At 46.2% G+C, this 26,538-nt stretch overlaps 1 protein-coding gene across 2 annotated transcripts in view; it reads left to right on the top strand.

Moving 5' to 3' along the window:
• Positions 1-26,538, top strand: part of tei (teiresias) — a 104,059-nt gene that overhangs the window by 51,818 nt on the left and 25,703 nt on the right. For both annotated transcript variants that reach the window (XM_070103220.1, XM_070103221.1), the window contains 2 exons: positions 5,645-5,919; positions 11,370-11,505. In XM_070103220.1, coding sequence (XP_069959321.1) covers positions 5,645-5,919; positions 11,370-11,505 — 411 coding nt within the window. The remainder of the gene's footprint in view (positions 1-5,644; positions 5,920-11,369; positions 11,506-26,538) is intronic.

Below are 26,538 nucleotides of genomic sequence, written 5' to 3'. Positions count from 1 at the left end.
CAGACACTATTCAGGGGGTTCAAAACTATTCTGGTGACATCTGTACTACTCTTCTTGCCCAGACATACTATTCTTTGAGAGGCCTGACACTACTTAGTGGCTCTAGACTTCACTCTTGCAGCCTCAGTGCCACTTTCAAGGCAGCAGACATCACTGCCAACACCCCTACACCAGACAGCACACACACGAGTCAGCATCCTAACCTATGTCTGAAAGCACCGTAACCTATGTCTGACAGCAGCATATATGAGTCAGACAGCAACCTAACCTATGACTGATAGCAGTCAGCCAAACCTGACAAGACCTGAAAGCGTATGTAGACTCTCCCTCAGAGACTATTAAGGCCCTTATTGACCGAGGTACACTGGTTACTCTTCCTCCATGTGGCTGCTGCACATCCTGTTATCCTGCAGCAGCACCAGTCAACCTGCAGCAGCACCAGTCAACCTGCAGCAGCACCAGTCAACCTGCAGCACCAGTCAGCCTTCATCAGTCAAACCTTTTCACTTTTTCATTGTTCACTATTCATGCGCCTGCAGTTCACTTGTTTTTTTTCCCATGCCATTTTTTGTAATATTTTTATAAATTATGCAGCCTTGTCGAGGAATAAAGAACTAATTATAGTTACTGGGGCAAGAAACCTCGACTGATACTCAGTCAGCATTATTTTGTATCTTATTAAACGCCCGTTGACTTTATTGATTGGCTTCAGTAAATGTTATATTATGACATCATTCATATTTACTTAATTTGCAATGTCAACATGTGTCACGTCACCTCTGCCACAGCTGGTATAATTGGGAGGAGAATGGTCGCTACTGTGTGTGATGTGATGGTGTAACTAAGAGTGGTTGCAGTGGTTAAGTCAACTGGAATACACTGTGTATTACTTGTATAGTGTTGCGGTTGGAGGTGTAGCAACCATCTTATACACTTAAACCATACCACGGGTGGGGTTTGAACCCGCGGTCAGAGAGTCTCAAAATTCCAGACCGTCGCGTTAGCCACTGGGCCAGCTAGCTTCAATAAGATTCATCTAAGTAGGTATATTTCTACACCATAGGAAGGTTAGTTTTGAGACTCTCTGACCGCGGGTTCAAACCCCACCCGTGGTATGGCTTGTTTGCAGTCGTGTCATTACGATTTCGTGAGTCATCTTATACACTTCAAGGAACACTTCACCTTCCGTCTTGTTAATGTTCTATTCAGAGGAAGAGTTAAACCCGTAAAGATCATTCAGCACTTGGACAAGGCAAAGTAATTCGCTTTTATCCCAGGAATGAAAAAACTAGCTCCAGTTCCATGGCTGAAGAGCCCTTCTCCAAGATCAAGGTTACCCTCCCTCCTTAAAGGGTCAAGATGGCAGGTGGGTGCTTCCATCTTCCTTCATGTACACTGGGTTATCATCAGGGTATAAAAGTTTGAGTGCATACAATAGACTGAATAAAGGCTGATCAACTACATATATTCATCCTAAACTAGAATGTCTGTGAGGAAATCTTTAAAGAATTTGTAAACACCAGCTTTTGGCCTAAACTAATATCTTGTTAGATTACATTTTGTATGCTCAGTGGTAACTAAGTTTTGGAGGAGACTTTTCAGGTAAGAGTTCCGTGTTTCATCCTCTTTTATAGGTGTGTTTTATGTCGTATATACGCTTATAATTCACTCTTTCGTGAACTTCTTCAAAATTAATCTTAGGTCTACAATACGAGGTTGTTGCAGATGATGTGCGCGGCTCCTACCATGTTGTCATTCTTCTCAAGTGACCTTTGCAACCTCTGTCCCTCGTTATTTACTCTTATTTCAGGTCTCCTTAACCCTTTCTCGATTTCATTAACCTTTCACTTCCTGGGGTCGTATTCTTGGACTTATTTGTCTGACCAACTCTGCAGTTTATGCAAGTTATAGGTTTCTATGTTATCTCCAGTGTTTGTTTTCATTAATTTCACATCTGCGTATAATAATACACAGAACTCCCTTCTGGTTAGTGGTTTTTACATTAACCAGAAACAGTAGTGGTCTCAAAAACAATCCTTGTGGAACAGTTTTATTTCATTTGTCCATCGTAATAAAACTATGCTCAACAGGTTTTCCATTACCTTTGCTTTGATTGTCCTCTCCAGTAAACTTACATATTAACGATGTATTTCTACACTTCATCAGTACTCGGCCGTCTACTGTGTTACCTCAATATTAAGCCAACAATCATTGTTTTCCACTGGTCTGGCAGTTGCCATATTTCCATGATTTGTGGCATTTAAGTAGCCGTTTATGCAGGACACTGTATCTCAGTAGCCATGACTACACATTGTCAGTTCCTATGATGTATCCAGTTCAATCAGTAGTTTCTTCCAGTAAGTTACAGGAGTGGTGTTCAGTATTCTTCACTGTAATCTTTCTCACTGTCACTCTCGTGTTGACCTTGTGTTCATCCCGAACACTTTCTTAAATAGTTTCTTCACTTCTTGACAGACCTGGTGAGCTCTCCTTCCTTCTTCACTTTCATTACTTATCTTACCTCCATCTTTCTGCTGTGACTTTGTAACAGTTTCACTTCAGATTTAACCTTTTCCGCTTTACCATTAAATTGCTGCTCTGCGTCTCCTCACCCGAATGTACTTACCTAGATGCATTAGCAGATGTCGAGCCCTTGTTTCTTAACGACGGGTTTCACTGATTACTGGCCTACAGGACCCGATCATATTTACTTTTGAAACTATATTGTTTGTCGCCACCTCTTCATATGTTCTACGTACCACACAAACACTAAAAAAGTACTTCCTAACGTCCCTATGGTCCATTTTCGCCTTTAGCTGGTATGTGTGTCCCCGCCTCACTCTCTCATCATATCCCTATCCACTCTATCTAACCCTCTGAGTAATTTATATGTCATGATTACATATCTCAAGTGTGTGTGTGTGTGTGTGTACTCACCTATTTGTGGTTGCAGGGGTCGATTCACAGCTCCTGGCCCCTGTGTGTGTGTGTGTGTGTGTGTGTGTGTGTGTGTGTGTGTGTGTGTGTGTGTATGTGTGTGTGTGTACTCACCTATTTGTACATACTCACCTATTTGTGGTTGTAGGGGTCGAGTCATAGCTCCTGGCCCCGCCTCTTCACTGACTGCTAGTAGGTCCTCTCTCTCCCTGCTCCATGAGCTTTATCAAACTTCGTCTTAAAACTATGTATGGTTCCCGCCTCCATTACGTCACTTTCTAGGCTATTCCACTGCCGGACAACTCTCTGACTGAACATCCTGTCTTTGTCAACCTTGTCTATTTCGTGTCTATTTTCGTGTGTGTGTGTGTGTGTGTGTACAACTGTGAGTTTCGTGGTGGAGGTGGCTGCCAGTTTCATGGTGGAGGTGACTACCAGTTTCATGGCGGAGGTGGCTACCAGTTTCATGGTGGAGGTGGCTGCCAGTTTCATGGTGGAGGTGGCTGCCAGTTTCATGGTGGAGGTGGCTGCCAGTTTCATGGTGGAGGTGGCTGCCAGTTTCATGGTGGAGGTGGCTGCCCGTTTCATAGTGGAGGTGGCTGCCAGTTTCATGGTGGAGGTGGTTGCCAGTTTCATGGTGGAGGTGGTTGCCAGTTTCATGGTGGAGTGGCTGCCAGTTTCATGGTGGAGGTGGCTGCCAGTTTCATGGTGGAGATGGCTGCCAGTTTCATGGTGGAGGTGGTTGCCAGTTTCATGGCGGAGGTGGTTGCCAGTTTCATGGTGGAGGTGGTTGCCAGTTTCATGGTGGAGGTCCCTGCCAGTTTCATGGTGGAGGTCCCTGCCAGTTTCGTGGTGGAGGTGGCTACCAGTTTCATGGTGGAGGTGGCTGCCAGTTTCATGGTGGAGGTGGCTGCCAGTTTCATGGTGGAGGTGGTTGCCAGTTTCATGGTGGAGGTGGTTGCCAGTTTCATGGTAGAGGTGACTGCCAGTTTCATGGTGGAGGTGGTTGCCAGTTTCATGGTGGAGGTGGCTGCCAGTTTCATGGTGGAGGTGGCTGCCAGTTTCATGGTGGAGGTGGTTGCCAGTTTCATGGTGGAGGTGGCTGCCAGTTTCATGGTGGAGGTGGTTGCCAGTTTCATGGTGGAGGTGGTTGCCAGTTTCATGGTGGAGGTCCCTGCCAATTTCATGGTGGAGGTGGTTGCCAGTTTCATGGTGGAGGTGGTTGCCAGTTTCATGGTGGAGGTGGCTGCCAGTTTCATGGTGGAGGTGGTTGCCAGTTTCATGGTGGAGGTGGTTGCCAGTTTCATGGTGGAGGTGGTTGCCAGTTTCATGGTGGAGGTCCCTTCCAGTTTCATGGTGGAGGTCCCTGCCAGTTTCGTGGTGGAGGTGGCTACCAGTTTCATGGTGGAGGTGGCTGCCCGTTTCATAGTGGAGGTGGCTGCCAGTTTCATGGTGGAGGTGGCTGCTAGTTTCATGGTGGAGGTGGTTGCCAGTTTCATGGTGGAGGTGGTTGCCAGTTTCATGGTGGAGGTGGCTGCCAGTTTCATGGTGGAGATGGCTGCCAGTTTCATGGTAGAGGTGGTTGCCAGTTTCATGGTGGAGGTGGTTGCCAGTTTCATGGTGGAGGTGGTTGCCAGTTTCATGGTGGAGGTGGTTGCCAGTTTCATGGTGGAGGTCCCTGCCAGTTTCATGGTGGAGGTCCTTGCCAGTTTCATGGTGGAGGTGGTTGCCAGTTTCATGGTGGAGGTGGCTGCCAGTTTCATGGTGGAGGTGGCTGCCAGTTTCATGGTGGAGGTGGTTGCCAGTTTCATGGTGGAGGTGGTTGCCAGTTTCATGGTGGAGGTGGTTGCCAGTTTCATGGTGGAGGTGGTCGCCAATTTCATGGTGGAGGTCCTGCCAGTTTCATGGTGGAGATGGCTGCCAGTTTCATGGTGGAGATGGCTGCCAGTTTCATGGTGGAGATGGCTGCCAGTTTCATGGTGGAGATGGCTGCCAGTTTCATGGTGGAGATGGCTGCCAGTTTCATGGTGGAGATGGCTGCCAGTTTCATGGTAGAGGCTGACTGCCCAGTTTCATGGTGGAGATGGCTGCCAGTTTCATGCCAGTTTCATGGTGGAGATGGCTGCCAGTGGTGGAGGGCTGCCAGTTTCTGCTGCCAGTTTCATGGTGGAGGTGGCTGCCAGTTTCATGGTGGAGATGGCTGCCAGTTTCATGGTGGAGATGGCTGCCAGTTTCATGGTGGAGATGGCTGTCACTTTGTTCTAGTCAGCTGAGTTATGCAAATTTGATTTCGCCAAAGAAAATTTAATTCTATAATATTAGCATATACTGTAGCAGGAAATTTTCAAAAGTCCAATTTTTAATATTCTTAACTGGCTTGTATATTTATTGTTCATATTTATCAAACTTCCAGCTTACATAATGTCGGCTTTAATGAAGCTTTGTGTTAATAAATATTATCTGCTCTTTTCAAGCTTCAAGCTGCCAAGTTTCTCCCATTGTTTTACCCAATTTAAGATTGTGTCTACACTGCTGGCTTCAATTTTCACTTATATTTACATGTTGAAGGAATGTAAATGTACAAGAACGACAAACATGAAGATCTGAGTAATTACAGTTTCTCTCTCTCTCTCTCTCTCTCTCTCATCCTCTACTCCTCTTCCATTTCCAACATCATATATCACCCTCGTATTTTTCTGTTTCCCAGACATGCGGTACTTGCGATACGACGGTCGGCGAGACAGTGGTGAGCCTCTGGGCGCAGGAGTGGGCGTGGGCGTAGGCGTGGGCCTCAACACCAGCACCAACTCTGGGGACCTACTCTTCGAGGACGAGGGTGACCCTAGTCTGGGCCTCGAGGAAATGCTGGTAGTGCGAGGCCAGGAGGTCGTTCTGGAGTGTGAGGTGGCCGAACACGTCCAGGCCATTCCTGGTGATGACAGTGTTGAGGGCGAGGTGCGATGGTTCCATGATGGTACTCAGGTGAGTCTGTGGTTCCATGATGGTACTGAGTGTGTAGTTGATGGTACTCAGGTGAGTCTGTGGTTCCATGATGGTACTGTGTGTGTAGTTCCATGATGGTACTCAGGTGAGTCTGTGGTTCCATGATGGTACTGAGTGTATAGTTCCATGATGGTACTCAGGTGAGTCTGTGGTTCCATGATGGTACTGAGTGTGTAGTTCCATGATGATACTCAGGTGAGTCTGTGGTTCCATGATGGTACTGAGTGTATAGTTCCATGATGGTACTCAGGTGAGTCTGTGGTTAATGGTATAGTGGCAGGTAGTGTATTAATGGCAGTGTAGTAGGTATTATACTAATGGCAGTGTAGTAGGTATTGTACTAATGGCAGTGTAGTAGGTAGTGTATTAATGGTAGTGTATCAGTGACAGTGTATTAATGGTATTGTAGCAGGTAGTGTATTAATGGCAGTGTAGTAGGTAGTGTATTAATGGTAGTGTAGTAGGTAGTGTATTAATAGGAGTGTAATAGGTAGTGTATTAATGGCAGTGTAATAGGTAGTGTATTAATGGCAGTGTAATAGGTAGTGTATTAATGGCAGTGTAATAGGTAGTGTATTAATGGGAGTGTAGTAGGGAGTTTATTAATGGCAGTATACTAGCTGTAATGACATTGTTGTTCTCCCTCTGTCTCAATAATTTTGATGATAGTAGGGTAACAGAGGAGCAGTCAATAAAGAGGTGTGTGATGATGTCTGCTGGTCCTTGTTGGCCGCTATCATCCTCATCTGTTTCCAACATACTGACACCAACCAAGTTTTCAGATTCACCTTCCAGTATCTTTTTGGCTGCACTCGTGATGGTGGCTGATTTCAACATGTTTACCCCTCACAAAACTGCATCTAGTGAATAATAATTAGTAAACAGACGCTCCATAATGTTGCAGTTGTTTGGAAATGTTGAGTAAGTTTCTCGTTGCTCCGGCCATTTTCAAAAAGAATTATGCAGATGATAATTGATAAATGTTGTAGCAGAATTCAGAGTATGTTGCAGTTAGGATTTTTAATTCCGTAAGTATAAAGGTATATCAGACCTCTCAGAGTTTAAAAATAAGTGCAGTGATGCACCTTCAGGACACTTTTGAAGACAACATTCATCACTACTGACAACATTCATCACTACTGACAACATTCATCACTACTGACAACATTCATCACTACTGACAACATTCGTCACTACTGACAACATTCATCACTACTGACAACATTCGTCACTACTGACAACATTCATCACTACTGACAACATTCATCACTACTGACAACATTCATCACTACTGACAACATTCATCACTACTGACAACATTCGTCACTACTGACAACATTCATCACTACTGACAACATTCGTCACTACTGACAACATTCATCAGTACTACTGACATCATTCATCACTACTGACAACATTCATCACTACTGACAACATTCATCACTACTGACAACATTCATCACTACTGACAACATTCATCACTACTGACAACATTCATCACTACTGACAACATTCATCACTACTGACAACATTCATCACTACTGACAACATTCATCACTACTGACAACATTCATCAGTACTGACAACATTCATCACTACTGACAACATTCATCACTACTGACAACATTCATCACTACTGACAACATTCATCACTACTGACAACATTCATCACTACTGACAACATTCATCAGTACTGACAACATTCATCACTACTGACAACATTCATCACTACTGACAACATTCATCACTACTGACAACATTCATCACTACTGACAACATTCATCACTACTGACAACATTCATCACTACTGACAACATTCATCACTACTGACAACATTCATCCTGTGACAGTTTAACAGTGCCACCTGACAACAGTCATCAGTACAGCAACATTCACACTACTGTGACAGCATTCAGTCACACCTGACACACATTCATCACCACGTGACCAACATCATCACACTGACAACAGTCATCAGACTACCCATTTACACTGACTGATAACAATTCTCGGTCTCGACAGCTTCATCCACACACTGAGTTTACTACCTAACAGAGTAGTCAGGGTGAACGCAACAGTCAGGTTTGAGACTCAGGTCGTGGCGATCATCAAGGTTGAACAAGAACTAAGCTCCATTAGTATGAGCAAAAGTATGCTGAAAGATTAGCAGGTGATGATGCAGTACTCAGGTTGACGAAGTTGGTGAGGAACAAGACTGTCTCTACAGAACATAGCACAACATGTCACAGAACAGTCACAAGAACAGTCCAGAACATGTTCCAGACACCTGTACAGAACAGTCAGCACCACTGTTTACAGCAAGTTCAGCAGCCAACCCTGTTACAAGAACAGTCACACAGACAGTTTACAGTCAGTCACAGACATGGTCACAAGATCATGGCACCAAAATGTGAAAAGGTCAACAGACAGGCCTCACCTGTGCAATCACCAGACGAGACACCTATGATATCAAGAGTGCATACCACTGTATAGTAAGAGAGAATGTTACCCTGTACAGCCAAGCAGTACCCCTCTGTGACTATCAGAGTCAGCACCAGACTGTACACGTCAGGTAGCACTACTTGTACCAGCCAACATGGCACACTCTGTGACAGTCAACAGCAGCACACCTGTGACACGTAACTATAGACTACCTTGAGCCAGACTGGTCGCACCACCTGTGACATAGTCAGAGTCAGCACCAGGACGGTCACTGTAGACTCACGTTGTACAGCCAAATAGGACACTCTGTGACATCACGTCGCACCACCAAGACTAGTACATCACCTGTGACTATCAATGTAGCACCACTGTACACACGTCAGCACCTACCTTGACAGTTAGTTGTACCAGCCAAGACTGGTACACTCTGTGTACTATAGTTGTACCAGCCAAGACTGGTACACTCTGTGTACTATAGTTGTACCAGCCAAGACTGGTACACTCTGTGTACTATAGTTGTACCAGCCAAGACTGGTACACTCTGTGTACTATAGTTGTACCAACCAAGACTGGTACACTCTGTGTACTATAGTTGTACCAGCCAAGACTGGTACACTCACTCTCTGTACTATAGTTGTACCAGCCAAGACTGGTACACTCACTCTGTGTACTATAGTTGTACCAGCCAAGACTGGTACACTCACTCTCTGTACTATAGTTGTACCAGCCAAGACTGGTACACTCACTCTCTGTACTATAGTTGTACCAGCCAAGACTGGTACACTCACTCTGTACTATACTCACCTAGTTGTACCAGCCAAGACTGGTACACTCACTCTGTGTACTATACTTGTACCAGCCAAGACTGGTACACTCACTCTCTGTACTTTACTCACCTAGTTCTTCTTACATAGTTTACTCACCTACTTGTACTCAGTTGTACTTAACTACTGTACTCATCTAGTTGTAGTCACCAAGTTGTACTCATCTAATTTTGTGTACAGGGGTTAAATCGCTGTTTTGGTTCTGCCGCTTAACATTTATCAATAGTTTTCCCTGATTCCTGGCCTCCAGGACCCTATCATACCTAGTCTTGAGACTGTGTTAACCTGTTTCTCTCTCCGTCTCATACAGCCTGTCTTTAAGCACACTGTCTAGGTCTAGACTATTTTATAATCCCAGTCATATGTTCCTCCTTGCTTCTAGAATTACCTTTAAATCCTTTAATCTTTCTTCTCAGTCCACTCCTCTGGGTCTGGGATCACTCTGGCGGTGATCCTCTGGGTCTGAGATCACTCTGGAGGTGATCCTCTGGGTCTGGGATCACTCTGGAGGTGATCCTCTGGGTCTGGGATAACTCTGGCGGTGATCCTCTGGGTCTGGGATCACTCTGGCGGTGATCCTCTGGGTCTGGGATCACTCTGGCGGTGATCCTCTGGGTCTGGGATCACTCTGGCGGTGATCCTCTGGGTCTGGGATCACTCTGGAGGTGATCCTCTGGGTCTGGGATCACTCTGGCGGTGATCCTCTGGGTCTGGGATCACTCTGGCGGTGATCCTCTGGGTCTGGGATCACTCTGGCGGTGATCCTCTGGGTCTGAGATCACTCTGGAGGTGATCCTCTGGGTCTGGGATCACTCTGGCGGTGATCCTCTGGGTCTGGGATCACTCTGGCGGTGATCCTCTGGGTCTGGGATCACTCTGGCGGTGATCCTCTGGGTCTGGGATCACTCTGGCGGTGATCCTCTGGGTCTGGGATCACTCTGGAGGTGCTCCTCTGGGTCTGGGATCACTCTGGCGGTGATCCTCTGGGTCTGGGATCACTCTGGCGGTGATCCTCTGGGTCTGGGATCACTCTGGCGGTGATCCTCTGGGTCTGGGATCACTCTGGAGGTGATCCTCTGGGTCTGGGATCACTCTGGCGGTGATCCTCTGGGTCTGGGATCACTCTGGCGGTGATCCTCTGGGTCTGGGATCACTCTGGAGGTGATCCTCTGGGTCTGGGATCACTCTGGCGGTGATCCTCTGGGTCTGGGATCACTCTGGCGGTGATCCTCTGGGTCTGGGATCACTCTGGCGGTGATCCTCTGGGTCTGGGATCACTCTGGCGGTGATCCTCTGGGTCTGGGATCACTCTGGCGGTGATCCTCTGGGTCTGGGATCACTCTGGCGGTGATCCTCTGGGTCTGAGATCACTCTGGAGGTGATCCTCTGGGTCTGGGATCACTCTGGCGGTGATCCTCTGGGTCTGGGATCACTCTGGTGGTGATCCTCTGGGTCTGGGATCACTCTGGTGGTGATCCTCTGGGTCTGGGATCACTCTGGTGGTGATCCTCTGGGTCTGGGATCACTCTGGTGGTGATCCTCTGGGTCTGGGATCACTCTGGTGTGATCCTCTGGGTCTGGGATCACTCTGGTGGTGATCCTCTGGGTCTGGGATCACTCTGGTGGTGATCCTCTGGGTCTGGGATCACTCTGGTGGTGATCCTCTGGGTCTGGGATCACTCTGGTGGTGATCCTCTGGGTCTGGGATCACTCTGTGTCTGGGATCACTCTGGTGGTGATCCTCTGGGTCTGGGATCACTCTGGTGGTGATCCTCTGGGTCTGGGATCACTCTGGTGGTGATCCTCTGGGTCTGGGATCACTCTGGTGGTGATCCTCTGGGTCTGGGATCACTCTGGTGGTGATCCTCTGGGTCTGGGATCACTTTGGTGGTGATCCTCTGGGTCTGGGATCACTCTGGTGGTGATCCTCTGGATCTTCTCGCGTTTCCTTATATGTTTTATATGCTTATATATTTTTGAAATATAATGTATTTTTTTCACTGCAGATTTGAACACTCTTATTAATTGGTCTGACCTGTGGAATACTGAGGTGACCTGTGGTGACCTGTGTTGGTCTGTCGTGACCAGTTTCGTGTTAAACGTGTGTTGCAGGTGTTGAGTGACCTGCGGGTGAGCATCATGTGTTGTTGACGTGTGTTGCAGGTGTTGGGTGACCTGCGGGTGAGCATCATGTGGACGGGTCGTCTGGTCATGTCTCACGTCATCTCAGCAGACTCCGGTGTGTGGTGGTGTCACCGTTCTGGACGACCTGGACCCAGACGACGACTACTGGTCACGAGTAAGTGTTCACATCTCTCTCTCTCTCTCTCTCTCTCTCTCTCTCTCTCTCTCTCTCTCTCAATTTCTCCAACCATCACATGTTTACACATGTAATGAGCCTCAGAACATATGATAATTTTTGTAAGTTAAAGAAAGTGCAAGTGTTGGCACCGCAACGACAGTGTTGGCACCGCAACGACAGTGTTGGCACCGCAACGACAGTGTTGGCACTGCAACGACAGTGTTGGCACCGCAACGACAGTGTTGGCACCGCAACGACAGTGTTGGCACCGCAACGACAGTGTTGGCACCGCAACGACAGTGTTGGCACTGCAACGACAGTGTTGGCACCGCAACGACAGTGTTGGCACTGCAACGACAGTGTTGGCACTGCAACGACAGTGTTGGCACCGCAACGACAGTGTTGGCACTGCAACGACAGTGTTGGCACCGCAACGACAGTGTTGGCACCGCAACGACAGTGTTGGCACCGCAACGACAGTGTTGGCACTGCAACGACAGTGTTGGCACCGCAACGACAGTGTTGCCACCGCAACGACAGTGTTGGCACTGCAACGACAGTGTTGGCACCGCAACGACAGTGTTGGCACCGCAACGACAGTGTTGGCACTGCAACGACAGTGTTGGCACCGCAACGACAGTGTTGGCACCGCAACGACAGTGTTGGCACTGCAACGACAGTGTTGGCACCGCAACGACAGTGTTGGCACCGCAACGACAGTGTTGGCACTGCAACGACAGTGTTGGCACTGCAACGACAGTGTTGGCACCGCAACGACAGTGTTGGCACTGCAACGACAGTGTTGGCACCGCAACGACAGTGTTGGCACCGCAAAGACAGTGTTGGCCCCGCAACGACACCGCAACGACAGTGTTGGCAACGACAGTGTTGGCACTGCAACGACAGTGTTGGCACCGCAACGACAGTGTTGCCACCGCAACGACAGTGTTGGCACTGCAACGACAGTGTTGGCACCGCAACGACAGTGTTGGCACCGCAACGACAGTGTTGGCACTGCAACGACAGTGTTGGCACCGCAACGACAGTGTTGGCACCGCAACGACAGTGTTGGCACCGTAACGACAGTGTTGGCACCGCAACGACAGTGTTGGCACCGCAACGACAGTGTTGGCACCGCAACGACAGTGTTGGCACCGCAACGACAGTGTTGGCACCGCAACTAGAGTATTAGATCTGTTTTCTCATTTACTGAAAGTTCTGGAGTCAAGTGACGATATGATTTAGCTGAGTGAGTAGTGTATACTGTGAGTAGTGTATACTGTGAGTAGTGTATACTGTGAGTAGTGTATACTGTGAGTAGTGTATACTGTGAGTAGTGTATACTGTGAGTAGTGTATACTGTGAGTAGTGTATACTGTGAGTAGTGTATACTGTGAGTAGTGTATACTGTGAGTAGTGTATACTGTGAGTAGTGTATACTGTGAGTAGTGTATACTGTGAGTAGTGTATACTGTGAGTAGTGTATACTGTGAGTAGTGTATACTGTGAGTAGTGTATACTGTGAGTAGTGTATACTGTGAGTAGTGTATACTGTGAGTAGTGTATACTGTGAGTAGCGTAGACTGTGAGTAGTGTATACTGTGAGTAGTGTATACTGTGAGTAGTGTAGACTGTGAGTAGTGTATACTGTGAGTAGTGTATACTGTGAGTAGTGTATACTGTGAGTAGCGTAGACTGTGAGTAGTGTATACTGTGAGTAGTGTATACTGTGAGTAGTGTATACTGTGAGTAGTGTATACTGTGAGTAGTGTATACTGTGAGTAGTGTATACTGTGAGTAGTGTATACTGTGAGTAGCGTAGAGTAGTGTATACTGTGAGTAGTGTATACTGTGAGTAGTGTATACTGTGAGTAGTGTATACTGTGAGTAGTGTATACTGTGAGTAGTGTACACTGTGAGTAGTGTATACTGTGAGTAGTGTATACTGTGAGTAGTGTATACTGTGAGTAGTGTATACTGTGAGTAGTGTATACTGTGAGTAGTGTATACTGTGAGTAGTGTATACTGTGAGTAGTGTATACTGTGAGTAGTGTATACTGTGAGTAGTGTATACTGTGAGTAGTGTATACTGTGAGTAGCGTATACTGTGAGTAGTGTATACTGTGAGTAGTGTATACTGTGAGTAGTGTATACTGTGAGTAGTGTATACTGTGAGTAGTGTATACTGTGAGTAGTGTATACTGTGAGTAGTGTATACTGTGAGTAGTGTATACTGTGAGTAGTGTATACTGTGAGTAGTGTATACTGTGAGTAGTGTATACTGTGAGTAGTGTATACTGTGAGTAGTGTATACTGTGAGTAGTGTATACTGTGAGTAGTGTATACTGTGAGTAGTGTATACTGTGAGTAGTGTATACTGTGAGTAGTGTATACTGTGAGTAGTGTATACTGTGAGTAGTGTATACTGTGAGCAGTGTATACTGTGAGTAGTGTATACTGTGAGTAGTGTATACTGTGAGTAGTGTATACTGTGAGTAGTGTATACTGTGAGTAGTGTATACTGTGAGTAGTGTATACTGTGAGTAGTGTATACTGTGAGTAGTGTATACTGTGAGTAGTGTATACTGTGAGTAGTGTATACTGTGAGTAGTGTATACTGTGAGTAGTGTATACTGTGAGCAGTGTATACTGTGAGTAGTGTATACTGTGAGTAGTGTATACTGTGAGTAGTGTATACTGTGAGTAGTGTATACTGTGAGTAGTGTATACTGTGAGTAGTGTATACTGTGAGTAGTGTATACCAGCCTGATAAGAAGGGCAAAAAAATTGTATTATGAGAACAGATTATCCAACTTACGAGGTGATATAAAAAAAGACCTGGAAAACCCTATCAGAAATTCTGGGAACAAAAAAGATATCACGAAATAGCGAAATAAAATTAGCAAAATCAGATGAACCCCAACTCCCACCAACAGAAACAGCAAAAACTCAATGATTTCTTCTCCACTATAGGACAAAACCTTGCCAATAAAATCCCAAGCTCAGATAACCCACCAAATGACTGCCTCACCGGCAACTACCCGAACACACTGTTCCTAGCTCCGACTAACCCATACGAAGTCTCCCTTATTATCAACGCACTAAAAAACAAGGCAGGAGATTTAAATACCTTACCACCCTTTATATACAAAAAACTGTCACAAGTGCTATCACCAATCATTGCAACACTCTTTAACAAATCCATTGAATCCTCCACCTTCCCTACAGTACTCAAAATAGCAAGGGTCACCCCGATCCACAAAGGAGGAGACCAAACAGAGTTGAATAACTATAGGCCAATATCCAACTTACACCCTCTCTCAAAAATCTTCGAAAAATTAATTCATAAACGAATCTACTCCTACCTTATCTCCCAAAACATGCTCAACCCCTGCCAATTTGGATTCAGGCCTAATAAAAATACTAATGATGCTATTATACACATGCTAGAACATATATACACTGCAATAGAGAAAAAAGAAGTCCCACTAGGGATCTTCATTGACTTACGTAAAGCTTTTGATACAGTTGACCATGACTTGCTCCACGTAAAATTGTCACACTATGGTATAAGAGGGCACTCCCTCAACTACCTCAAGTCATACCTCAGCAACAGAAGCCAATATGTGTACGCTAATGGGGCAAACTCTTCTGCGCAACCAATTACAGTTGGTGTCCCACAGGGAAGTGTCCTTGGCCCTCTTCTCTTTCTCCTATACATAAATGACCTTCCAAATGCTTCGCAATTACTCAAACCCACACTATTTGCAGATGACACTATATACGTCTTCTCTCACCCGAGCCCAGTCACGCTAGCCAATACTGTAAATACCGAATTACAGAAAATATCTACCTGGATGAGGACTAACAAACTTACACTAAACATTGACAAAACCTACTTCATTCAGTTTGGTAACAGAGCTACAGATGTCCCTCTTAACATAATGATAAACGGATCACCTATCACAAAGCTAACAGAGGGAAAATTCTTAGGAATCCACCTTGATAATAGACTCAAATTTCGTACACATATACAACAAATTTCTAAGAAAATTTCCAAGACTGTAGGCATAATATCGAAGATACGGTACTATGTTCCACAGTCAGCCCTCCTGGCCCCATATCACTCTCTTATTTACCCCTATCTCACCTATGGAATTTGTGCATGGGGCTCAACAACAATTAACCATCTCAGACCACTAATTACCCAACAAAAGGCTGCAGTTAGAATGATAACAAATTCTCACTACAGGCAGCACACTCCACCAATATTCAATACACTAAACCTACTCACCATACAAAACATCCATACTTATTACTGCACGTATTACATACATAGAACACTTAACTCTGATATTAACCCTCCCCTCAAACATCTCCTTGCCAACCTCAACAGAACACATGACCATAACACAAGGCACAGATCACTCTTTGATGTTCCTCGTGTCCATCTCACACTATGCAAAAACTCAATGCACATAAAAGGCCCTAAAATCTGGAATTCATTAACTGTAAATATAAAAGAAACACTACCTGTTTATAAATTCAAGTCTCTTCTCAAAGATCACTTACTCACCCAAAACCAAATAAATACTGAATAACTGAACCTTATAAATTGTATATCTTAAATGTTTCTCACAATTATATCACATAAATGTTAAACCTAAAACCCAATCTAACTTTATTATTTTTTAAATACACTACCTAACAGAATACTCCATTCTACTGAATGTACAGCAATGCATGCAACCATATGACCTGTCTTTGTAATACTCACTTGTGCTTTATAGTTATCTGTTTACAATAATGTTTTATCACTGATTTCATCATTGCTTAGTTAATCTTAAGTTAATTTTAAGCCAGCCCGTAATGCTATGCATATAAGTGGCTTTGGCATGCTGCTCTTACCTGTATTTTTTTGTACCTCTGTATGTGTGCTCAAATTGTTAATAAATAAATAAATACTGTGAGTAGTGTATACTGTGAGTAGTGTATACTGTGAGTAGTGTACACTGTGAGTAGTGTATACTGTGAGTAGTGTATACTGTGAGTAGTGTATACTGTGAGTAGTGTATACTGTGAGTAGTGTATACTGTGAGTAGTGTATACTGTGAGTAGTGTACACTGTGAGTAGTGTATACTGTGAGTAGTGTATACTGTGAGTAGTGTATACTGTGAGTAGTGTATACTGTGAGTAGTGTATACTGTGAGTAGCGTAGACTGTGAGTAGCGTAGACTGTGAGTAGTGTATACTGTGAGTAGTGTACACTGTGAGTAGTGTATACTGTGAGTAGTGTATACTGTGAGTAGTGTATACTGTGAGTAGTGTATACTGTGAGTAGTGTATACTGTGAGTAGTGTATACTGTGAGTAGTGTAGACTGTGAGTAGTGTATACTGTGAGTAGTGTATACTGTGAGTAGCGTAGACTGTGAGTAGTGTATACTGTGAGTAGTGTATACTGTGAGTAGTGTATACTGTGAGTAGTGTATACTGTGAGTAGCGTAGACTGTGAGTAGTGTATACTGTGAGTAATGTACACTGTGAGTAGTGTACACTGTGAGTAGTGTATACTGTGAGTAGTGTATACTGTGAGTAGTGTGTACTGTGAGTAGTGTATACTGTGAGTAGTGTATACTGTGAGTAGCGTAGACTGTGAGTAGTGTATACTGTGAGTAATGTACACTGTGAGTAGTGTATACTGTGAGTAGTGTAGACTGTGAGTAGTGTATACTGTGAGTAGTGTATACTGTGAGTAGTGTATACTGTGAGTAGTGTAGACTGTGAGTAGTGTATACTGTGAGTAGTGTACACTGTGAGTAGTGTATACTGTGAGTAGTGTATACTGTGAGTAGTGTATACTGTGAGTAGCGTAGACTGTGAGTAGTGTATACTGTGAGTAATGTATACTGTGAGTAGTGTACACTGTGAGTAGTGTATACTGTGAGTAGTGTATACTGTGAGTAGTGTATACTGTGAGTAGTGAATACTGTGAGTAGTGTATACTGTGAGTAGTGTAGACTGTGAGTAGTGTAGACTGTGAGTAGTGTAGACTGTGAGTAGTGTATAGTGTGAGTAGTGTATAGTGTGAGTAGTGTATACTGTGAGTAGTGTATACTGTGAGTAGTGTATACTGTGAGTAGTGTATACTGTGAGTAGTGTATACTGTGAGTAGTGTAGACTGTGAGTAGTGTATACTGTGAGTAGTGTACACTGTGAGTAGTGTACACTGTGAGTAGTGTATTCTGTGAGTAGTGTATACTGTGAGTAGTGTATACTGTGAGTAGTGTATACTGTGAGTAGTATATACTGTGAGTAGTGTATACTGTGAGTAGTATATACTGTGAGTAGCGTATACTGTGAGTAGTGTATACTGTGAGTAGTGTATACTGTGAGTAGTGTATACTGTGAGTAGTGTAGACTGTGAGTAGTGTATACTGTGAGTAGTGTAGACTGTGAGTAGTGTAGACTGTGAGTAGTGTAGACTGTGAGTAGTGTAGACTGTGAGTAGTGTAGACTGTGAGTAGTGTAGACTGTGAGAGCAGTGTATAATGTGAGTAGTGTAGACCGTGAGAGCAGTGTATACTGTGAGTAGTGTAGACTGTGAGTAGTGTAGACTGTGAGAGCAGTGTATAATGTGAGTAGTGTAGACTGTGAGAGTAGTGTAGACTGTGAGAGTAGTGTAGACTGTGAGAGTAGTGTAGACTGTGAGAGTAGTGTAGACTGTGAGAGTAGTGTAGAGTGTGAGAGTAGTGTAGAGTGTGAGAGTAGTGTAGAGTGTGAGAGTAGTGTAGACTGTGAGAGTAGTGTAGACTGTGAGAGTGGTGTAGACTGTGAGAGTAGTGTAGACTGTGAGAGTAGTGTAGACTGTGAGAGTGGTGTAGACTGTGAGAGTAGTGTAGACTGTGAGAGTAATGTAGACTGTGAGAGTGGTGTAGACTGTGAGAGTAGTGTAGACTGTGAGAGTGGTGTAGACTGTGAGAGTAGTATAGACTGTGAGAGTAGTGTAGACTGTGAGAGTGGTGTAGACTGTGAGAGTAGTGTAGACTGTGAGAGTAATGTAGACTGTGAGAGTAATGTAGACTGTGAGAGTGGTGTAGACTGAGAGTAGTGTAGACTGTGAGAGTAATGTAGACTGTGAGAGTGGTGTAGACTGTGAGAGTAATGTAGACTGTGAGAGTAATGTAGACTGTGAGAGTGGTGTAGACTGAGTGCAGTTTATACACTAGAGATGTGGTATATACACTGTATACGCAGTGTAGTGAAGGTGTGTAGTGTTTTATTCACTATATGCTAGCAGTGTGCCCTAAGTATACTATTGAGGAGCTTAGAAATGGGTGAAATTCCAGTCACTAAAAACAATGGATATAACAACATAAGAATGGAGGAACACTGCAGAAAGCCTACTGGCTCATACAAGGCAGATTCTTATCAAAACCACCACTACCCAAAGCTACCCAAGAATTTACTCCCGTACCCACGACACCAATCAAACCCAGCCCCTCCCACTCGTATATTTGTCCAATCTTTTTTTTTTTTAAAGTTAACCGGCCTAGCCTTGATTACCCTACTCAGAAGATTGTTCCACTCAACGACCACTCTGTTTAAAACACAGTACTTACCTATGTCCTTTTTAAATCTAAATTTATCCAACTTAAATCCGTTATTCCTGGTTCTTACCCTACTCCATAAAGGTGGTAGCAAAACTGAAGACCAGTAGCTTTAACGTTCCACATCATAAAAATCTTTGAAAGACTACTAAGAAGCATGATTGCAAAGCAATTGGATTCCCAAAAACTGCACAATCCAGGGCTACATGGGTTCAGAGCAAGTCGCTCCTTCCTCTGGCAACTACTGGATCACTATGATATGGTCTTGGATGGTCGCTCCTGCCTCTGGCAACTACTGGCTCACTATGATATGGTTTTGGATGCACTGGAATACAAACAGAATGCAGATGTAATATGTACAGACTTTGCAAAAGCCTTTGACAAGTGCGATCAGGTATAACAACGCACAAAATACATGCTAAAGAGATAAATGGCAGAGTGGGGAGATGGATCTTCAACTTTCTAACCAATCGAACACAAAGAGTAGTGGTAAACAGAGTTAAATCGAAAGCTGCCATAGTAAAAAGCTCTGTTCCACAAGGCACAGTACTCGCCCCCATCCTGTTCCTCATCCTCGTATCATAGACAGAGATGTAATCCATAGCACCGTGTCATCCTGTGCATACGATATTAGGATCTGCATGAGACTGCCATCTATTGAGGACATGGTTAACCTCCAAGAGGATATAAACTAAGTTGTCCAGTGAGCCACAGAAAACAATATGATGTTCATTCTACACTTGGAAAATCCTAGAAGGAATGGTCCCTAATCTGCACACAGAAATCACCCCTTAAGAAAGCAAAAGACTTGGTGGGCAGTGCAAAATACCCCCAATTAAAAGTAGGGGCGCCATTAGTATGCTAAGAGAAAACACAGTAAGTATCCGGGGCCCAAGACTGTTCAACAGCCTCCCACCAGGCATAAGGGGAATTACCAATAGACCCCTTGTTGACTTCAAGAGGGAGCCGGACAGATACTAAAGTCGGTGCCGGATCAGCCGGGCTGTGATACATGTATTGGACTATGTGCGGCCAGCAGTGTCAGCCTGGTTGATCAGGCCCTGATCCACCGGGAGGCCTAGTCATGGACCGGGCCACGAGGGCGTTGATCCCCGGAATACCCTCCAGGTATCTATAGTGAATCCAATCCTCTCCCTCCCTCTTTTTTTTTTTTTTACACAGGGTTTGACAAGGTTAGGTTAAGGATCCCTAGCTTTATTGACAAGCTATTTACAGGTTAAGGATTCCTAACTTTGACAAGCTAAGAGCTGTTACCTACATCAGCTCATTTGAAAGCATTTTTATTGTTATGAAACATACAGGTAGGGAACAGGATGAAGTTGGAGCCATCTGTGGGCCAGCATTTTCATTTGATCAACTGACTTTATCTCGTTGACATCATAATGCTGTACGAATGTGTTCCAGACTCGAGTCATCCTGGGAATAAATAGTCTCAAGTGAAGTGATGTTCTGGAGAAGGGTACAGCCAGAGTGAAGTTGCTGCTTTCTGCCCGTCTGGTGGTATAGAAACATGCTTCACGCTGTCCTCGAAGTGGATCCAAGTGTGGTACTGTGACAATATTGGCCTTGTACATAACAGTAAGGCCACCCACATCCCTCCTGTGTTGAAGGCTCTGCTGAAATGACAGATCTATCCAGGATTGGTCCAGGCGAGAGATGAGACGTCTTGCTCTGTTCTCTACTCTGTCAAGCAGTCGCAGATGAGAAAGGGGGGCAGGCGAACCAAGAAAGTGGAGCATACTCAAGGTGTGAGCGTACTTGTGCCTCGTACAAAATCTTGCAACCCCTGCTGTCAAGCAGATGCAAGATACGGCGAAGTGCTGTAAGCTTCCTGGCTGCCTTGTTTGCAAGATTTACAGCGTGGTTTTTCATGGTCAGTTTGGAGTCAAATTTCACCCCAAGGATATCAACTTCCCAAGGTGCCAACACCCTCCCATTCATCCTTACTACTGCACCGGCATTACCATCTTGGTGCCTAGAGATCATCATCATTTGTGTTTTCTCAGGTGCAAATGTTACTTACCATCTATTTCCCCAAGCTGATATAGCTCTCAGCTGGTGATTGATGGAGTTTCGAGCAGCTGGCATTTCTTCTCTTGGATAAGTGAATGTCAGTGTACAGTCGTCTGCATATGCATGTGATTCTGAGATGAGATGAAGGTCATTGAAGTAGACATTCCATAACAATGATCCCAGAACACTTCCTTGTGGAACTCTCTCTCTCTCTCTCTCTCTCTCTCTCTCTCTCTCTCTCTCTCTCTCTCTCTCTCTCTCTTCCTCCATTTCTTCCATTCATCCTCTTTTTTCCCCCTACCTCCATTCTCCCTCTTCTCAAGTCACCCTTCTGTCTTGCCTCTCCCCCTCTCCCTCCGCCTGCCTTTCCTTCCAGCCATAAAAGCCTCTGCCCACTCGCCCCTCCCTCTATCCCTCCTCCCTCTATCCCTCCATTCCCCCCTCCCTGACCTACACCACAGACTCCATCACAAAATCTATTATCAGCTCTATAATCAAGCGCTGTAAGGTAAGGCAGCGACCCTGGTAGTGTTGGCAACACTGCTTGTGTTGTTGTTAACTGTTCTCTCTCTCTCTCTCTCTCTCTCTCTCTCTCTCTCTCTCTCTCTCTCTCTCTCTCTCTCTCTCTCTCTCTCTCTCTCTCCCTCCCTGCCCTGCAGTTGACTGTGGATGCATCAATATGTAGCACAGATGAGTCTTGTATAATCTATACTGACATGGGGAACCTTGTATAATCCGTACTCGGTTGGGAACGTTGTATAATCTATACTGTGTGGGGAACATTGCATAATCTATACAGTCTGGGGAACCATAGTATAATCTACACTGTTTGGGGGTAATATAGCAGGCCAGTTACCTCAAGTATTGTGGGAACATTCCATGTCTGCCCAGATCACTGATCCTACCCACTACCACCACCACCAACACCACCACCACTGATCCTAGCCACCACCACTGATCCTACCCACCACCACCACCACTGATCCTACCCACCACCACCACTGATCCTAGCCACCACCACCACCACTGATCCTACCCACCACCACCACTGAACTTACCCACCACCACCACTGATCCTACCCACCACCACCACCACTGATCCTACCCACCACCACCACTGATCCTAGCCACCACCACCACCACTGATCCTACCCACTACCACCACCACTGATCCTACCCACCACCACCAACACCACCACCACTGATCTTAGCCACCACCACCACCACTGATCCTACCCACCACCACCACCACTGATCCTACCCACCACCACCACTGATCCTAGCCACCACCACCACCACCACTGATCCTACCCACTACCACCACCACTGATCCTACCCACCACCACCAACACCACCACCACTGATCTTAGCCACCACCACCACCACTGATCCTACCCACCACCACCACTGATCCTACCCACCACCACCACCACTGATCCTACCCACCACCACCACTGATCCTAGCCACCACCACCACCACTGATCCTACCCACCACCACCACCACCACTGATCCTACCCACCACCACCAACACCACCACCACTGATCCTACCCACTACCACCACCACTGATCCTAGCCACCACAACTGATCCTAGCCACCACAACTGATCCTAGCCACCACCACCACCACCACCACTTATCCTAGCCGCCACCACCACCACTTATCCTAGCCACCACCACCACTTATCCTAGCCACCACCACCACTTATCCTAGCCACCACCACCACCACCACCACTTATCCTAGCCACCACCACCACTTATCCTAGCCACCACCACCACTTATCCTATCCACCACCACCACCACCACTGATCCTACCCACTACCACCACCACTGATCCTAGCCACCACCACCACCACTTATCCTAGCCACCACCACCACTGATCCTAGCCACCACCACCACTTATCCTAGCCACCAACACTGATCCTAGCCACCACCACAAACACTTATCCTAGCCACCACCACCAACACTGATCATAGCCACCACCACCAACACTGATCATAGCCACCACCACCAACACTGATCATAGCCACCACCAACACTGATCATAGCCGCCACCACCACCAAAACTGATCCTAGCCATCTCCACCAACACTGATCATAGCCACCACCACTGATCCTAGCCACCACCACCAACACTGATTCTAGCCACCACCACCACTTATCCTAGCCACCACCACCACCACTGCTCCTAGCCACCACCACCACCACTGATCCTAGACACCACCACCACCACTGACCCTAGCCACCACCACCACCACTGATCCTAGCCACCACCACCACTGATCCTAGCCATCTCCACCACCACTGATCCTAGCCACCACCACCACCACTGATTCTAGCCATCTCCACCAACACTGATCATAGCCACCACCACCACTACCACTAACACTTATCATAGCCACCACCAACACTGATCCTAGCCACCACCACTGATCCTAGCCACCACCACTGATCCTAGCCATCTCCACCAACACTGATCATAGCCACCACCACAACTACCACTAACACTTATCATAACCACCACCAACACTGATCCTAGCCACCACCACCAACACTGATCCTAGCCATCTCCACCACCACTGATCCTAGCCACCACCACCACCACTGATCCTAGCCATCTCCACCAACACTGATCATAGCCACCAACACCACTACCACTAACACTTATCATAGCCACCACCAACACTGATCATAGCCACCACCACCACCACCACTGATCCTAGCCACCACCACCACCACTGATCCTAGCCATCTCCACCACCACCACTGATCCTAGCCACCACCACCACCACTGATCCTAGCCATCTCCACCAACACTGATCATAGCCACCAACACCACTACCACTAACACTTATCATAGCCACCACCAACACTGATCATAGCCACCACCAACACTGACCCTAGCCACCACCACTGATCCTAGCCATCTCCACCACCACTGATCCTAGCCACCACCACCACCACTGATCCTAGCCATCTCCACCACCACTGATCCTAGCCACCACCACCGCCACTGATCCTAGCCATCTCCACCAACACTGATCATGGCCACCACCACCACTACCACTAACACTTATCATGGCCACCACTACCACTAACACTTATCATGGCCACCACCACCACTACCACTAACACTGATCATAGCCACCACCACTACCACTACCACTAACACTGATCATAGCCACCACCACCACCACCACCAACACTGATCATAGCCACCACCACTACCACTAACACTTATCATGGCCACCACCACCACTACCACTAACACTTATCATGGCCACCACCACCACTGTTTACAGGAGGCAGTAATACATTTTGTATTTTCTTCCTGTTAAACTTGCTAGTTTGCTATGCACCTTATATCCAGACTGTAAAGTGTTGATGGTAGTGGCTAGTTTATTATACACACCATATCCATCCCATAGTTACTAGCACAAAAGCAGATAGTAAGTTTATTCATGTACATACAAATACAGTCACATAGATTATCATACATGTGTAGAGAACCTAGGATAACCCAAAAAAGTCAGTGACTTATTTCTATTGGGGTCCTTATATTTCCTTATATGAATATAAAAATTCATATAAAGTAGACCCTAAAATTTGAAGAGGACACAGAGTTGACACAGAGGTTGTACATTAAGTAAGTGACCAGGGTGAGGGTAACACGAGTCCAGTTTTTATATATATAGGAGAGAACACGAGAGGCAGTGTGTTGTGTGACACCCTCCCTCCCTTACACTCTCCCTTACTCCCTCACACTCTCCCTTATTCTAACACTCTCCCTCCTTCACACTCTCCCATACTCCCTCACACTCTCCCATACTCCCTCACACTCTCCCATACTCCCTCACACTCTCCCATACTCCCTCACACTCTCCCTTACTCCCTCACACTCTCCCTTACTCTCACACTCTCCCTCCTTCACACTCTCACATACTCCCTCACACTCTCCCATACTCCCTCACACTCTCCCATACTCCCTCACACTCTCCCTTACTCCCTCACACTCTCCCTTACTCTCACACTCTCCCTCCTTCACACTCTCCCATACTCCCTCACACTCTCCCATACTCCCTCACACTCTCCCATACTCCCTCACACTCTCCCATACTCCCTCACACTCTCCCATACTCCCTCACACTCTCCCTTACTCCCTCACACTCTCCCATACTCCCTCACACTCTACTCCCTCACACTCTCCCTTACTCCCTCACACTCTCCCTTACTCTCACACTCTCCCTCCTTCACACTCTCCCATACTCCCTCACACTCTCCCATACTCCCTCACACTCTCCCTTACTCCCTCACACTCTCCCATACTCCCTCACACTCTCCCTCCCTCCCTCACACTCTCCCTTACTCCCTCACACTCTCCCATACTCCCTCACACTCTCCCTTACTCCCTCACACTCTCCCTTACTCCCTCACACTCTCCCATACTCCCTCACACTCTCCCATACTCCCTCACACTCTCCCTTACTCCCTCACACTCTCCCATACTCCCTCACACTCTCCCATACTCCCTCACACTCTCCCTTACTCCCTCACACTCTCCCATACTCCCTCACACTCTCCCTTACTCCCTCACACTCTCCCATACTCCCTCACACTCTCCCTTACTCCCTCACACTCTCCCTTACTCCCTCACACACTCCCTTACTCACACTCTCCCATACTCCCTCACACTCTTCCATACTCCCTCACACTCTCCCATACTCCCTCACACTCTCCCTTACTCCCTCACACTCTCCCTTACTCCCTCACACTCTTTCATACTCCCTCACACTCTCCCATACTCCCTCACACTCTACCATACTCCCTCACACTCTCCCATACTCCCTCACACTCTCCCTTACTCACTCACACTCTCCCTTACTCCCTCACACTCTCCCATACTCCCTCACACTCTCCCTTACTCCCTCACACTCTCCCATACTCCCTCACACTCTCCCTTACTCCCTCACACTCTCCCATACTCCCTCACACTCTCCCTTACTCCCTCACACTCTCCCTTACTCCCTCACACTCTCCCATACTCCCTCACACTCTTCCATACTCCCTCACACTCTCCCATACTCCCTCACACTCTTCCATACTCCCTCACACTCTCCCATACTCCCTCACACTCTCCCATACTCCCTCACACTCTCCCATACTCCCTCACACTCTCCCTTACTCCCTCACACTCTCCCTTACTCCCTCACACTCTCCCTCCCTCACACTCTCTGATGTATGCTAACATTATAAACATCATACTCCACACTGTCGCGTGACAGTGAGTGTCAACATGGCTGGTATCACCGTGACAAGTGTGTTTTTGCACTAACATAAAAGTGTAATATATTCAGCTAACCTATCATGATATCTTCATTTTCGT

Source organism: Cherax quadricarinatus, chromosome 84 (assembly GCF_038502225.1).
Source record: "Cherax quadricarinatus isolate ZL_2023a chromosome 84, ASM3850222v1, whole genome shotgun sequence".
Classification (NCBI taxonomy): domain Eukaryota; kingdom Metazoa; phylum Arthropoda; class Malacostraca; order Decapoda; family Parastacidae; genus Cherax; species Cherax quadricarinatus.
This window is presented reverse-complemented; position numbering and strand designations above follow the sequence as displayed.